The following is a 15,262-nucleotide window of genomic DNA, read 5'->3' as shown; positions in this document are numbered from 1 at the left end:
TTCCTGCTGACATTTTTTAAAAGAAGTCAGGAGACTTGTGGGATCACGTGGTAGCTCTGACAAGTTGATGGAGCAGCAATGCGCGGCGGAGGTCGGCGAGGGGGAAGCGAAGTTACGTCAACTTGAGACGTGCAGTCTAAAAGGGAGGGGTCTGGCAAAAATTCAATTCTCCAGGCGGTAGATCAAATTCCTAAAAACTCCTGGGGCATATGAGAAAATACTATACTATACTACTTTGGATTGCAGGCTTCGCTGAGAGCATGCAAGGCCATGCACGCCCCCCCCTTGGGCCTGACGCCGCACACGCTACCGTTATCAATATGTCAACAGCCTGGTGCGAAGCCAAGAAAAGAAGCTCATCGGTGTTGAAGAGGATTCTGCCCGAGGACCTTCTCAAAGTGCAAACAGCACATCTCCATGTGCAGCATTGCTCTCGGCTCTTTTCAACCCTCCGTCTTTTAGCTCTGCAGCTTTGACCCTTTTTAGCGGTACTCTAATTTGTTGGTTACAAGACAATCTGAGTGTCAACGAGAGAGTGGGAGTTTTTCGTTTCGAGCGAGAGATTTTGCATCGAATGCCCCGCCTGTGTTCCCGCCTCGCACTGCACGCTGGTTTTAGCAGATTTTCCGTTTCAACCCAGGAGCCACGGGGGGAGTCGACATTGATGTTATGCGTCGGATCAAAAAAAAGGTTCTCCACATCGTAGAATGTGGGAAACTGCATGCATTTCTCCGGACCATCTCATTTGATCTGTATTTCGCCTGCACTGCCCACCCAAGTTGACAACTTCTAACCCTCATGCTGGGCCTGGAGAGAGTACATATACCAGGTCCTCGGTGCCAAAATCTAAGAGCATTGTGAGGACTGCATGTGGGTTTAGCATCACGTTGTAGAAATAAAACGTGTTTGAAAGGGTAATGTTGTCTTTCTCTTGTTGGAGCCTGTGGGAGCCGTGTGTAGGTTTCAACCATCACTACATTGGTCTCTAAACCAATCCCGTCAGTTCACACAAGGAAGCGGCAGCTTCAAATGCTTTAACGATCCTTTGATAGGGAAACCTTTCATTATAAAAGGTATTTTGGAATTTGTTTCCAGAGCTGAAAGGTTACACCTATGTACGGGAAACTTGCCTGCAGGAAGATGCTTTTGGAAACTTGTTGCAACATTGTGCCAAATTCCCGGAACGATCCGCTGAATCTGGACTTCCTGATGTACGAACAAACCATTCAAAAGGGTTGAGGGTTGGATTCAGTTAAAACATCCACGCAACTACACAACCTGATATTGAAGCACGATATTGGATTATCCATCCAATTATTTATAATTTGAATTACTGAACGTTACTTTGTAAAGAGAATCGATGTCTTAAATTATGTTTTTCTACATGACGTCCTAAAACCATACCGGGATTTTCAAAATGGACTTTGATGCATTAGGAAGCGTTTTTAAATAAAACTTTTTAAATGGTTGTACAAAACAAATCATCAATTTATTAATAAACGACACAAACACCCGGCATGGCTTTGGGCAAACACGTCCAACTGGCTCTGTTAAGTTTAAGGCCAAGTCAAACAGTCCACCTGATGATTTACAGGACACGCTCTGGTTCCATTGCGCCTCAGACCAGTCGGTTGGGTACGTTGAGCTTCAAGGAATAAGGCGTACAAGGAAGAAACGAAAGAAGAACTTGGTAGATGGATTCCTGCATTTCGGGTGTTGGCCGTGAACGCGGTCAGCATCGTCACAAGTGAAGAGGGGGGAAAGTCAGTAGTGTTGCATGTATTTAGTATGTTTCCAAATGAAGGCAAACCTTAAAAGCAAAGAAAAAGAATCATAGGATACTCCTTTTGGTTGCGTAGTGGCAATTAAAAAGGTACACGGATCATCTAATCAGTGCACAATCACTCAGTCCAAAACGCAATCACTTCATACCAGTATTCCAATTGAGTGTTTTGTTTTCAATCATACTTCTATTCATATTGGGCAATTTATTCCATAATCAGCCCTACAAAGTGATTCTATACAATCAAACGGTGGACATATTGTCAATAGAAACATTTATTTTCATTTATAAAGCATTTATTGAGCAGACTGGCTTTTATAATGCTGGTAAATATTCTCTATTGATCCACTAAGAAGAAGAAAATAGATTAATAAAGCTGCTATAGAAACATAACACAAAGCCCATGTCCCAAATATGACTTCAAACTGTTGGGAAAAGGTAAGATGAGCAAATATTCCAAAAAGAACTTTGAAGCTTTGCTGCAGCTATTAAGTTATTCACCAAATCAAAAAACAACCGCAGCACAAAACCAACAAATATCTTTGAAGAGTGGACACCGAATTATTTCATTTCTGTGTTTCAGTTCATCACAGATAATTCGCTCAGTCCTGCAAACAGTCACGTCATCGACAGTGATTCGATGCCTAGGAGCACATTTTAATTCACGACGCATTCATTAAGCAGGCAGTTTTTTTTTAAATGCTGTTCAAAAGTCTCGATGGATCAACCATGAAGTTTGAACACGATGTAAAACTACACAATGAAATGTTGTGGATTACGCGTGTTGAGGAGCCATTAGCATCCGAATTCATACAGCCATAAAAATACAGCCATGCATGGAAAACGTGTCCTACACACACACACACACACACACACACGTATAAGTTACACGCCGGTTACTTTGTGAATAAAAAGGGCTGATATAGGGTCAAACAGGAAGTGGGGGAGAAGTACACAAAGCCAGTGACGTGACTGTAACCGGGGAGACTTAACTCTGGGCAATGTGCGACGTAACGGGGCTAAGCGGGGGCTTTGCACAGTGATCCACATGGTGTGGGGCTTTATGAGAGGGCAGATGGTACCACTCAAGCAGGAAGTGATTGACATAATGACACGGCCGAGCATGGAATGTGGGTGTATGTGTGTGCGCCGAAAGAGTCTGTGCGTGTGTCTAAAGATACACATCCTCCGAGTGGATTCGAGGAAATCTGCATCTCTTTTTTTATTAAACCCTGCTATTTTTGAGAGTACGCTTTTCTGTGTGTGTGTGTGTGTGTGTGTGCATGTGTGCTATGCACTCTGTTTTGTCTGCATGTCGTCGGGCACACGGCATTCTCGTCTCACCGATCGTGCACGAGTAAGCGCGCGCGCTTTACATCTCGCCGTCCACACACGAAACACTTCAACTCGCTCGTTGCATCGGTGCGTCAGCTGCTGGATAACAGAGAACACAAGGAGCAGGGTTCCACTTTCAGGCGTTGTGATAAACGGAGTTAATTATTTTGCCTCTATTCTGGGGAAGAACCTTAAGAGTTTGTTTCCCCCTCGGGGCCCCGTGGTGGAGACTTGAGCCAGATTTTCATACTAGGTGATTAAGTCAAGAGGGAGGCCGCATCCCCCGCAGAGGTCACGCCAAGCCTCCTGCAACCCGAAAGGTCACCTGATTGGTTCCCCAAACGGCCTGAAGTGTGTCCATCAGAGCAGCAGCCACATGTGTAAGAGCCATTGAGCATTACATACAGTACAACCTCCCCCCCATCCTCAGTAAGAGCTATTCTGATAATAAAAAATATTAATGTATTTTGCTAAAATCCGATAGCAAGTACCAATCTGATACCAGGTGTACTCTCTCCACTATCTAATGATGTGGCTGTGTACATGTTTAACCCTTTTGACAGATAAAATCAGCTAAATACAATCGGGTCACATGTCAAATGTTCTCTCCCCAAAATATGCAATGTCATCAAGATGTGTCCTCTTGATGAAGCCTCAGATGAGACTGCGCCCTTCTGGGAATAGTTAGAGTTTTTCATCCTCGGGGTACGGCCCAAAACATTTGAACAATGTTTGTTCTCACCAAAAGACTGCAGTCCCCTTCTGTCACAACGCAGTAATTTACTTTGTTGTTTCAATCTTACTTTTAATTGAAGACAGTCACGAACGAAACAAGGAGTTCAGGTGTTTCCAGTGATGGGCTGAGCTGTAAAATGGTAACCGGGTTGCACGTTGTGACAAGTCTCACTTGGATGTTTAGACCTTCAAGACAAATAAAAGAAACCCTATCAATGATCCCAGTTCTTGGAAAAGCAATACGGATGAAACGTTATCGTCTTTTGATGCGTGCGTCATTCTTAAAAAGGGATCAACTTGGGGCACCATTGAAAAACCCCTCAGAAGGTAAACGCTCAATGAGCGTTCTTCTTTTCAGCCTATTGGTTTCAAGGTGTTTTTTTTTAACAGCACTTGATCTTTTGAAGAAGGATTTTAATCTCAATGTGATGCTTTTGTATCGATGCAAATAAAAACAAAAAAAATTCCCAAAAGGGCAGACAGCTTGCTTGCATTTGATTTCAGCCTGTGTTGTTTTTCAGAGCGGATTCTTTTTTATAAAAGTTGTGCAGGTTTTTGCATGTTATTGTTTACTTTGAATGTATTTATCCAGTCACGTGTGAAATGTGAATAATTTCAACATCTGTCATATAAATTGTAATAAACTAAGGTACTAAGAATCAGTCACGATCTCCACACTCACATATTTTAATGGCTCAGATGGATGAGTGTTTGAGGTTTCTCTGAAAGTAATTAGCCTTTAATGAACCCCGTCCCATAGTTCACAGCAATATGGGTTTTCCGCCAGTCATTTTACATTTACTCAGAAACATTGAGGACAGATTATATTACACAGATTTAGTCATCAAACATTTAATTTAGGCATTGAAACGGTTTTGAAAAAATTGAGGAAACAGATTACTTGAAATCACAGCGGATGTTGTAATCCGGGAGAAAAAAGGTCAAATAAATACCCACAATTGTTCATAGCATTGTTTTACATGGACATGGATTACGGCCCTCCACTGGGGTCCTGTTTCCTGGCTGTTGATTGACCCCTGGTGTGCGGTTCCAGCTGTAAAGTCTCTCCACCTTTGGCTCAGCCGGCGGCTGGTTTGGTTTGTTCCTGTCAGACATTTCCAGTTCAGTTCATGCAAATTTAAACAAAATAAGAGTTTTCGTTATGGAACCCTTTTACCACCGGCTCGCGTATTAAAACCCACCTTATGCTTGAATATTGGGCCTTAACTCTTATCAAACGTTTTATGGTAAAAGTCACATTTCAAAGTGTAAATACCAGTCTAGGGTAATGTATGATCCTCCCTTTTAAGTTGGAGACCATAGAGCGATACACTTGACCTGTAAACCCTTTATAACCCTTCAAGAATAAACACAAATCAATCAAACCAACACAGGATCTCAGTTTTAGAAAGTGTATTCGGATGTGTAGTTTTAGAAAACACACATCCGAACCTTCAACAGAGAAAAAAAAAATATAGAACCCCGGGATTTTCCATTTCTCAACTGCCAAAGTTCGTTCAAAGTTCGTTCGTCCACGTACCTCTGTATGTGGAATTAGCAGGGCCGTGCCGCAATTTACGAACCCCTCGCTTGTTGTGAGCAGCAGTCTCCGACCACAGCAGCTGGCAGCGACAGACCTCCGTCCCCAGCAGCACCGACACGTCCTCTGGCAGCAGCGACCGAAGCGTTAGCCTAGCTCCCGCTAGCGTTAGCGTTAGCCTAGCTCCCGCTAGCGTTAGCGTTAGCCTAGTTCCCGCTAGCTCCCGGAACCGAAATTGGCTTGTGCTCACCAAAACACAAACGGCGATGTGGAGTCCGACTCACACACACTCCGAACACGTTGGGCAACTACCGTTCACAGTCCGTCACGGATATTACTCCACACTGATGGCACACGCAGTCCCGGAGTCTCAGATTCGTATCAAATAATTATTTATGTAAATTTGAACTACACCATGAACTGGCATATTATCTTGAACTTATTCCCATGCAAATAAATTAAATAGCACTGATATTTATCAGAATATTACAGTTACATTTGCACTCATCTTGTCTCCCAGTGGCAACCTTTTTTTTTTTTAAATCACTGAATATTATATTCTGCCCCCCCAGATTCAGGGTTCATGGTCTAAGGCCTTCTGGCGGGCCAAACTGCTTCTGGCAACTTCCAATGCCTCCCCGGTCCAGAGAGACTGCACGAGGTGACTGAACAAACGTGTTAATTTCGTTGACGAAAACTATGACGAAAATTTTTCGTTAACGAACCTTTTTTCCACGATTTACTTACTTTTTCTCGCCCGCAGCTAACAGACAACAGACCGGCAAAGTACGGCGGATATTAACGCGTCATGATGACGTCATCCACGAACCCAGAACGCGCGCTAACTGTTAGCAGGCTCAAGCCGCGCTGCTTCACAGAAACATGAAGACCCGTTTAAAGACTGTCGGACTTTTCTGCTCTGTTCTCTGGCGACGGCAGGCAGCGTTTCCTCGGTGGATGAGACGCTCCGTTACAAACGCGTCTAACGTAACAAACTCATTGCAGGTTCTGAAGCCTCACGCGTTTCAACTGTAGTTCACGCGCCACATCGTGAGAAGACGGTGTTAAACCGTCTCGGCCACCGTACGCTCGTTACTAAGCAACGTAGAGGCGCGCACACACGTGACAGGTGGATCCTTTTGATAGAAGTGCGCAGTGCAGGTGGAGGACGTGGCGGCACAGAGCAGGTGGAGGAAAACCCGGAGGACACAAGAGAGAAGAACTGGTCATGAAACCAACAAATAGGTTGGTTCAAACCTACACAGTAAATTTGCCAGTGTCAAAAAGGCAGTGTCAAACTATTTTAATTCTTCCGGAGTTCTTCCAACAATGGACAGAGTAAAATTGAACCAGAAAACTTCCAGTGTTGGTGAAAATAATCGGAGTTAACAGAGGTTTTACTCTGTCAGTGTTATTGACTCTCTCAGGCCCTGATTCAACACTGATTAGAGCAAGATGCCTTCCAGAGTATCACAAAAAATACTCTGGAAAGCCCCGCCCACCAACTTTCCCGGTCAAACTGAGAATGTGGATTCTGGCATCGCCATCTTCCTCGCATCGAAATACTGTGGTAAGTCTTTCTACTATAAACTATTCCCGTTCTTTTTCTTCATTCCAGTAGAATCTGTATAAGAATAAAGGGACGTTTTCATTCACCACACTAGTCAATGTTGGGTTCGTGTCTTCAAATACCGAATTTCAAATGGCTAACGTGATTATCGGGTCGGCGGTTAGCTTAAATGTAGCAGCCACATGTCTGACCACCAACACCAAACTGAACAAAAACGACACGAGGTAACGTTAATGTCAGCGAGGACGAGCTGTCCTGGTGTGTTATGTGTCATGCTTGCACATTTATTTCAGTAAAATGACGACAAAAATTCGTTGAAGCAGTCATATTTATTATTTCTATTTGAGCCGGAGCAAATCGCTTTAGCGTCACAATTTTGGTCGAGCATAGCGGGACATGTCGCGGACATGCGGACGGGCTCATAGGACCCGCTAGTTCACCGGCAGACGGCGGAATGCACCGAGTCGACCCAGTTAACGTGAACGGAGCCGCGGCTCCGAGAGGCTCGGTTCCCGTTAGCTGCTGCTGTAGCCATAGACATATAAAGAGTAGACGCTGCACTGGCTGCTGAGGCGCAAACAAATATTTATTATTATATTATATACCAGAATATTATTACTGTTACAACTACTATGAATATTAAAATACGCCGAATCATGTTTTCGGTGTCATGCCTACAAAATCCCGTGAACATCCGCTTTTGTATTCAGCGACTGACGCGCTGACACTTCGTTGCGCCAGCTGGCACTGAGTGGAGCGGGTGACCGGTCCAAGCTGGCGGCCCCGCGGCTCGTCAGCACCACTAGGCAGCAGCGGTCGATGTCTATTCTTTATGTCTATGGCTGTAGCTGCTGTAAGCTTAATTTATGCTTCCACGTTACGGCGGCGGCGGGTGTGGCTGTGTGTTTCTGCGGGTGCCGAATCCTTGGTGAGCCGAAGCTCATATTGAAGCGCAGGCTACGGAGAAGACGTGAATTTACAACACTGGTTCACCCACTGAGGGACCTGGACGAGCAAGTGCACTTTCGATACTTTCAAATGTCAGCAACTGCCGCAAATTACGTTCTGAGCGGACCAATCACAGCACTTGCGGTACACGTCAACTCGACTCGCAGTTAGATCTTTTCGGAGGTGCACGTCAGGCTACGGCGGAGGGGTCTACGTAGTTACGTAGTTACTTAATATGTATATTTTCCTTTTTTCTTTCAGATTGTTCTTTAATGTACTGTGGTGCTCTGGTGGTAAGTAATAAGTTGATGTACTTGACCGAAAATGTAGTTGTGTTTGTAATTTTTAAAGCTGAAATAGGGTATTTTCAGGTTGTCAGCTTGTATGGGGTTGTAGATCATAATGTTGATTTCAGTTTGCTGTCTTTGCAGATACCATCATGTTGATCAAAACATTCCTGTCATCCAGCACCAACCAAGATCTTTGCCACTGTGATAAGATGTGAGCTTTACATGTTTTAGGTTTACTTTTGATGCCAATATTTCATGTTTACTTGGAATAAATATGTATTACAGTATGGATACAATTGTCTGTGTGTTTTTCCCCCTGCATAGATATGCAACACTGGTAGGAGTTGGTTAAAAATCAACACTCTTTGGAGTGATTTCATAATCAACATAGTGTAAAGTAGGTTTAACACTGGAAAGGTTATTTCTTTTATAACTCTTTAGTGTTACATGTGAATAACACTATGGGTGTTACTTCTTACATAGTGTAAAACTTGATTGACACTTCTTAGAGTTAATATTATTACACTACACTGCACCTAGTGTAAAATTTTAACTCTTACCAGAGTAAAATTGACTCTGGAAATTTAACTCTGTGTTCAGTGTACATTTAACACTCTGTAGATAGGGACCATATGTTCACTGAGGTAGTGTTAAAATTGACTCTTTAAGTGTTGTATTAACACTGGCGATTTTACTGTGTACAAAGAGAATGAAAAGATTGTTGAATGAAAAGTGGGGGTCCAGTTTAGAATGGCTGGTTTATGATGCAGCCAAGAAAATAATGTATTGCAGCGATTGTTCTATTAGCTCACACAAACACTTCCACCATTTGTTCTTGGCCCGGCTCCTCCGTCACATTTTACAACCCACTGTGGCCCGCGAGTCAAAAAGTTTGCAGACCCCTGCTATAGACCTGTCCTATGAGGGACATCTAACGGACAACCAAGTACTGCAAGCAAGACTATTATGCAGTTGTAGACACAACACAGGGGGTCCCTGGGCCTGAGAAGGGAAGAAAAGGAGTTTAATATGGCTGTTAAATGTGACTAAAACTAATTACATTTTAGTCGAGTTTTCGTCGACTAAAACTAGACTGAAATGTTTTGAGTTTTCGTCGACGAAAACTAGACTAAAACTAAGAAGGATTAAAATGACTAAATGTGACTAAAACTAATATGCATTTTTCGTCGACTAAGACTAAATCAAAAATAGCTGCCAAGATTAACACTGGACTACGTCCACTTGAAGAAGTATGTGCTACCGCAGGTTTAACAGTCACACGTCCCCACGTTGCGTGGCAGTGACACGTTGCCCTCACGTGCCCCGCTCCGGAGGCCCGCAGCGGGCTCCGAACGCGGGGCGAGTCTGCTGTTGCATTCTGAGTGATGACGATATCCGACACAACTAAACCCACCCACAGTTGCATTTAAATGCCCGCGCACGGCTCTCTGTCCCCCCCACCTCCCCCTCCCCCCCCCCCCCCCCCCCCCTCTCTCTCTCTCTCTCTCTCTCTCTTCTCTCTCTCCCCCAGCCCGTCACCGTGTCCCCCGCTGCGCTGCATTTATAAGGCGCCCCGGTGCGCGAGAAAAGGCACAAGCGTGCCTCGTCTCCAGAGAGGCAGAGCGCGTCGCTGGACACGGGGATTTTTTTGTTTTGTTGGTCTTTGTCTTCTTCTTGGATGACGGACTCGTGCAGCCGCTGCTGAGGAGGAAGAGGCAAAGGAGCGCAGGAGTTTTATCCCAAGTTCACTGCAGCAGGTCGACAGCGACCTTGTTCTCAGGGGGAGGAGGGAGGGGGGGTGAGTTGACCCTTTTCAATACACTCTGCGTACCTTACATTGCTTTGGTTTCTGAGGGAAATGATTGCCCGGGTGGATGAGGAGGAGGAGGAGGAGGAGGAAGAGCTGCCCATTGTCTTTTTTTCTTTTTTAAAAATGACGCTCAAAATGCATCAATAGTGAAAGTTTTGCGGGTGGTTGGTTTTTTACCGCGCGTTTGGAGACGATAATTCACATTCTCCTTGCGTATCAGATGCAATAGTGAGATTTGTCATTCTCTACATTGTGCTAATAATAGCACATCGTGGTGTTGGAGGTGAACTGAGAAACCACATCCAAACTGCTCCGTTAGCCAAATCGAGAGGTGGTCCAACCGTGAATTCTTGAAATAATCCGTAAAAACACTTTTCAATTTTCAACCATATTTAAAGACTTTTTTAAACTTAAAATTCTCACAGTATAAAGTGATTTATAAGCCAACATATTTCCCTTAAAGGAAAAATAAAACCAACGCGGCTGCAATTCATTTTGTGTTCATCGAGCAATAATTTTGACATAAACATTTCCTATTTTTTCCCTCAAAAGCCAACAGCAGCCTGTGTCAGACAGTGTGCATTATGATGGACAGCTGTTAATAACACAAAAATACAAAATAAACATTAAGAGTTGTTTTACATCGTTGCAATTTGACACACACACACACACACACACACATCAATGCTATTAATGTGCAGTGTCACGCTACACGTGGTTTGTGTGTTGCTGCAGTTGACCGTCTTCTTGTTTGTGCATCACTTTGTATTGGGGACTTGGTGGACAAACCGCCTGTTGACCTCGATCTCCTTTCAGTAATTTCCGATGCAAAATGGCCTGAAAAATGAAAACTAAGGAAATGTCACAGCGGCGGCGCATCAAGCCAACATTGCGTAAAACGAGTGTAGTAATAATAGTCTGTGTTTTGCTGCTGGTCCACGACCACGGTGCATAAAAGGTACCAGCGGCCATCCAGAGCAGAAAGAAAATGAACAAAAAGTTGATTGTAAAAGTAGCTACAAAGTGGGTTGCATCCTTCGAAGTTGAAGCAGTGATGCGCATGACTGCATTAAGCAATTATCTTGCATGAAAGTATGGGAATGCTCCCGTTATGATGCCCTGGAAGCTTCTTGTTGGCGGCGCACTTTATAGTTCCATATGTATGCCTTATTTATCCTAATCCTATACGTTGAGACAAGTTGTTTGTGTTTACAGCCAATCAATATACACTTTCTATCAACTTCCAACTGAAAAAAATACCAGCATTTTCAGACAAATGTATGTTTTTCCATTAGTATTCTTGCTAATGTCTGTCAATTGCAGCGATGAGCGCATGCAGCGCGTCCCTCTGCGTGTTTGTGAAGTTGCAGGTGTGTTCCACAGTTGTGTATTTGTGAGACTGAAATGTTGATCGATTTGCTTGGCATCTTTGTCATTTTTATTTTTTCTTTGCAAACCAAGCGTGAGGACGTCTCTTCGTTTACCGCAGTTTCGTTTCGACCACGAGCCCCACCTGTTTGATCACGCCGACATGTTAAAAAGGCAACCGTAATGACATCAATTGCTTGTTATAAAGACAAATTTATTTTTAGAAAAATCACCACGTGAGCATCTATAAAGCTGCAAAACGAGTTTATTTACCTCTTAATAACCAGTAATGATCATTTCCCTGCTTTTACTAACGGCAGTATAACAGAAGATGTTCCCAGGTCGGAAAGAGATCGTACACTTTAATCATATTCAGAGCGCACTCGCATCAATAGTCACATCCGTTATTGGCAATCTCCCACCTTCGTAGGGGGCCACTAGAAAGAGCGAGGATTAAAGCACCGCGCACTTAAATTATTCCGGAGCCCCCCGGGGCGCTTCACTCGCTCATATTATTTTTTTAACTTTTTTTTATTTTTATAACGGTTAAACGGGTTTCAAACCGCAGAGACGTCACAATCCCCCCACCCTCCACCCCACCCACACCCGCCTAAAGAAACGAATTAAACCGATGCAACAGTGACGCCAGCGAGGTTCGCAGTGTGAGAAGTGGCGGCATTCAGAGGGGCGCTGACCTTGGTGCTGAATCCTTCCCTCGTGCACCGGCCGACTGCGCAGCGCCGCGCGCAGCAGCTCGCGCCGAACGGGACGGTGCCACCGGGTGTGTCACAGGTGTGTCACTGTGACTGAAGAGGTGTGACCCTGCGGAGCGATGCAGCTCTTTAGTTTTTTTTTTAATGTATTCCCAGTTAATTGAGATGATTTGACTTCAGACCTCGACATTTCCGGCTTTTGTAAACTGAAGCTGGATGGTGTGCCAAAGCAGTCTGCCCCACCCTGTCCTTCCCCTGCTCACTTCCATTCATAAATTCCCCCCTTTCTGCCTTCATTTGTGTTGCCATCACATTTCTCAAAAGCCTGGAACTGCATTACAGGTTTTTTTTTTGTGTGTGTGTGTGTGTGTTTTTTTTTTAAACCTAGCCGGTGTATTCCAAGGCGATGCCGCCCACACGCCAGATGCCTCCACTTAGAAAACAACAAGTAACACGCCTGTGCATCAAAGAATGTTAAACGTTTTCTCATAGCGTCTGGCACTGTCATTCCTCTTCATGCATGTGCAAAACCAGAGGTGGAAAAGATTAACGTTGCCACACTGAAAAAATACTCGTTTTAAATTATTTTTATATTACTCTATGTACTGTGCCTGCTGCTACACATTTACCCCCACATTTATATATCAATCTAAAGGCAAAATACACCTACAAGTATAAAATATGAATTTATACATTCGGCCCATTGGTATTACTAAAACAACATCATGGATGTATGTTGCGTATTTAAAACGGACCTCATGTTTTTTTCTTTTTTTTTCTGTTAAATAAGTTAAAAGAATGTTTAATGGTCTCTTAAAATGGAAATTGTGTGGGTAGCTATTGTGATTCTTGCTGTTCTAGCCAATATTTGCATTGAGAACTCTGCACTTTGAAACAGTGTTTAGTCAACGTTATGCCAGTATTAAGAGTGCAGAGGTTTGAGCAGTTCTGAATAGTTGGAAAATATAACTATTCACGGCGATTTTTTGCATCCGAAGCTCAACAGCACTTAATGAACTGTGTAATATGATGCACCGCTTCAATGACTCACGCATCCTCTCCGACTTACGTTTAAACAACACTAATTTCTTCTAAAACTAAAACTAAAACGATTTCTATTCCTCTTCTCCCTTCTGTTGCTTTGCAGAAACATCCCTGGGGACGCTGATATTCTCACACGCACACAGTCTCGATCACACACACAGCCACCATGCAGGAGTCGGAGCCCACGGTGTGCCAGCTGCAGCCCAACATCATCTCGGTGCGTCTTTTCAAGAGGAAGGTGGGCGGTCTGGGCTTCCTGGTGAAGCAGAGGGTCTCCAAGCCGCCCGTCATCGTGTCCGACCTCATCCGCGGCGGCGCGGCGGAGGAGTGCGGCCTGGTGCAGGTGGGCGACATCGTCCTGGCAGTCAACAACAAGCCCCTGGTGGAGCTGTCCTACGAGCGGGCCCTGGAGACGCTGAAGAACGTGTCACCCGAGAGCCACGCCGTGCTGATCCTGCGTGGGCCCGAGGGCTTCACCACCCACCTGGAGACCACCCTGTCTGCAGACGGCCGCCAACGCACGGTTAGGGTGACGCGTCCCACCATCCCGCCTTCTAAGTCCTACGAGCACTGCTCCCCTTACAGCCCATTCAGCCCTGGGCAGCAGCAGCAGGTCAACAAGGAGCCCCAGCTGAGGGCCATCGAGAACCTGTCCTCCCCGTCCATCACCCAGTCCCTCCTGCAGAAGGGGGGCGTGCAGGCCCAGGACCCCCTGCTGATGAGGGACGGCGGCCGCGGGGGTCTCCTGTGCAACGGCCTGGAGGAGAACAACGAGCTGCTGAGGGAGATCGAACCCGTGCTTCGCCTCATCAAAAACAGCAAGAAGGAGATCAACGGAGAAGGCCAGAGGAACGCGGGGAGAAGAGATGCCGAGATCCAAGTGGCCTGGTAATGTGTGATCCTTCAGTATGTGTAGTTTTGTGTGTGCCGCCTAGTCAAAGTGCAGGTCGGAGTTAGGGCCTGTTGTGAAAACAACATCGCAATTTAAGTCAAGGACTTCTAGCCTACACCTGGTCCTCTGATTGAAAGAAAGTGTCCCCCACTCGCTCTGCTCTGCGCTCCCCAAACTACCTGACCCAGCTGCCTTGTATTAGCAAACCTAATATGACTCCGTGTCACCACATTCGCGACCATTTCAGTTGATATTCTACAATTAATGAAGCTACTGCATTATTCATGTCCGCACAAACTAGCTTGCCGATCATTTTCCCCGTGTTGAGGTTATTCGTCTGCTTTTTGGGCGGAGATTGGTTTTGATAACTCTCTGAATGTGACTTGCACGGATGAGACGGTCATTGCAATCTGACTTAGTTTGTCGTTGCAGCTCCATTACAGATACGTTAGGATAGACAGTTGTCTTCGCTTCATTAGCGTTGATGTCACTTCCCAATATAATATGACACAGCAGACCCCAATTAGTAGTCTCTAACACAAAGCTTATCTCACAGTTGTCATTAGACCATTCGTTATCAGCTTGCAAGAGAGAGAGAAAAAGCCCCCTACCTCTTGCCTACCTCCTTTTTCAACATTTAGACTGACCAATTTTGCTATTAGATTGCCTCAAGTTTATGATGAGGCGTCACCGTCCGAGCCAATATTCCATCCCTGGCTCTGAATAGGGTCTGCACAGCGTACTGTTGATATTGACGTCTCAGTTATCCGCTATTAAACTCCCCGACCAATCGAAATCAAATTGAGGCCACCGTCTCTTGAATCAATATGAGATTCTTGACCATGTCTTTCATGACTGCATTTTCATATTCATTGAGTTCGAGAGAGATATGTGCTTGGAAAGAAAAGGCATTTCTCTTAATTGGGTGTCAACCTGTAAAATGCAATTCTTGTTTTCAGAGCAGAAGCGGTTAGATTCTGACTCGGTTTGACTCTGACTTCTGGGGATGAATATGTTCGTGCAGATTGCGGCAACAAAGAGATTCAGGCTTGAAATCAGACGCCGATGCGTTTCCCGTGTTTATGCATCTAGCAGACGTTCCCCCGCCGCTCCTTCAGACACACAGAGTGAGACCTCCTACGCGCCGCGTCACGTCTTTGCTCGTTGAGGGGCAGCTGCTTTAAATGAAACGTGTGCATGATCCGCGTATAGGATCATGTGCACAAGCAAGTTG

General features: G+C 44.8%; 1 protein-coding gene and 2 long non-coding RNA genes across 4 annotated transcripts in view; 2 read left to right on the top strand and 1 right to left on the bottom strand.

Moving 5' to 3' along the window:
• Positions 1-4,668: 4,668 nt before the first annotated feature.
• Positions 4,669-6,464, bottom strand: LOC144386223 (uncharacterized). Its single transcript, XR_013451912.1, has 2 exons — positions 5,394-6,464; positions 4,669-4,958 (listed from the first exon to the last, which is right to left on the bottom strand). It is a non-coding gene; the product is annotated as an uncharacterized LOC144386223 (long non-coding RNA).
• A 1,624-nt stretch (positions 6,465-8,088) lies between these two features.
• LOC144386222 (uncharacterized) lies at positions 8,089-8,490 on the top strand. Its single transcript, XR_013451911.1, has 2 exons — positions 8,089-8,204; positions 8,343-8,490. It is a non-coding gene; the product is annotated as an uncharacterized LOC144386222 (long non-coding RNA).
• Positions 8,491-9,784: 1,294 nt separating this feature from the next.
• nos1 (nitric oxide synthase 1 (neuronal)) overlaps positions 9,785-15,262 on the top strand; it is a 30,472-nt gene continuing 24,994 nt past the window's right edge. For both annotated transcript variants that reach the window (XM_040195712.2, XM_078086149.1), the window contains exons 1-2: positions 9,785-9,999; positions 13,240-14,024. In XM_040195712.2, coding sequence (XP_040051646.2) covers positions 13,303-14,024 — 722 coding nt within the window. In that variant the 5' untranslated portion in view covers positions 9,785-9,999; positions 13,240-13,302. The remainder of the gene's footprint in view (positions 10,000-13,239; positions 14,025-15,262) is intronic.

The sequence above is a fragment of the Gasterosteus aculeatus genome, chromosome 13 (assembly GCF_964276395.1).
Source record: "Gasterosteus aculeatus chromosome 13, fGasAcu3.hap1.1, whole genome shotgun sequence".
In the NCBI taxonomy this organism is placed as follows: Eukaryota; Metazoa; Chordata; class Actinopteri; order Perciformes; family Gasterosteidae; genus Gasterosteus; species Gasterosteus aculeatus.
Note: the sequence above shows the minus strand (reverse complement) of the source record. Positions and strands in the feature narration are given on the sequence as shown.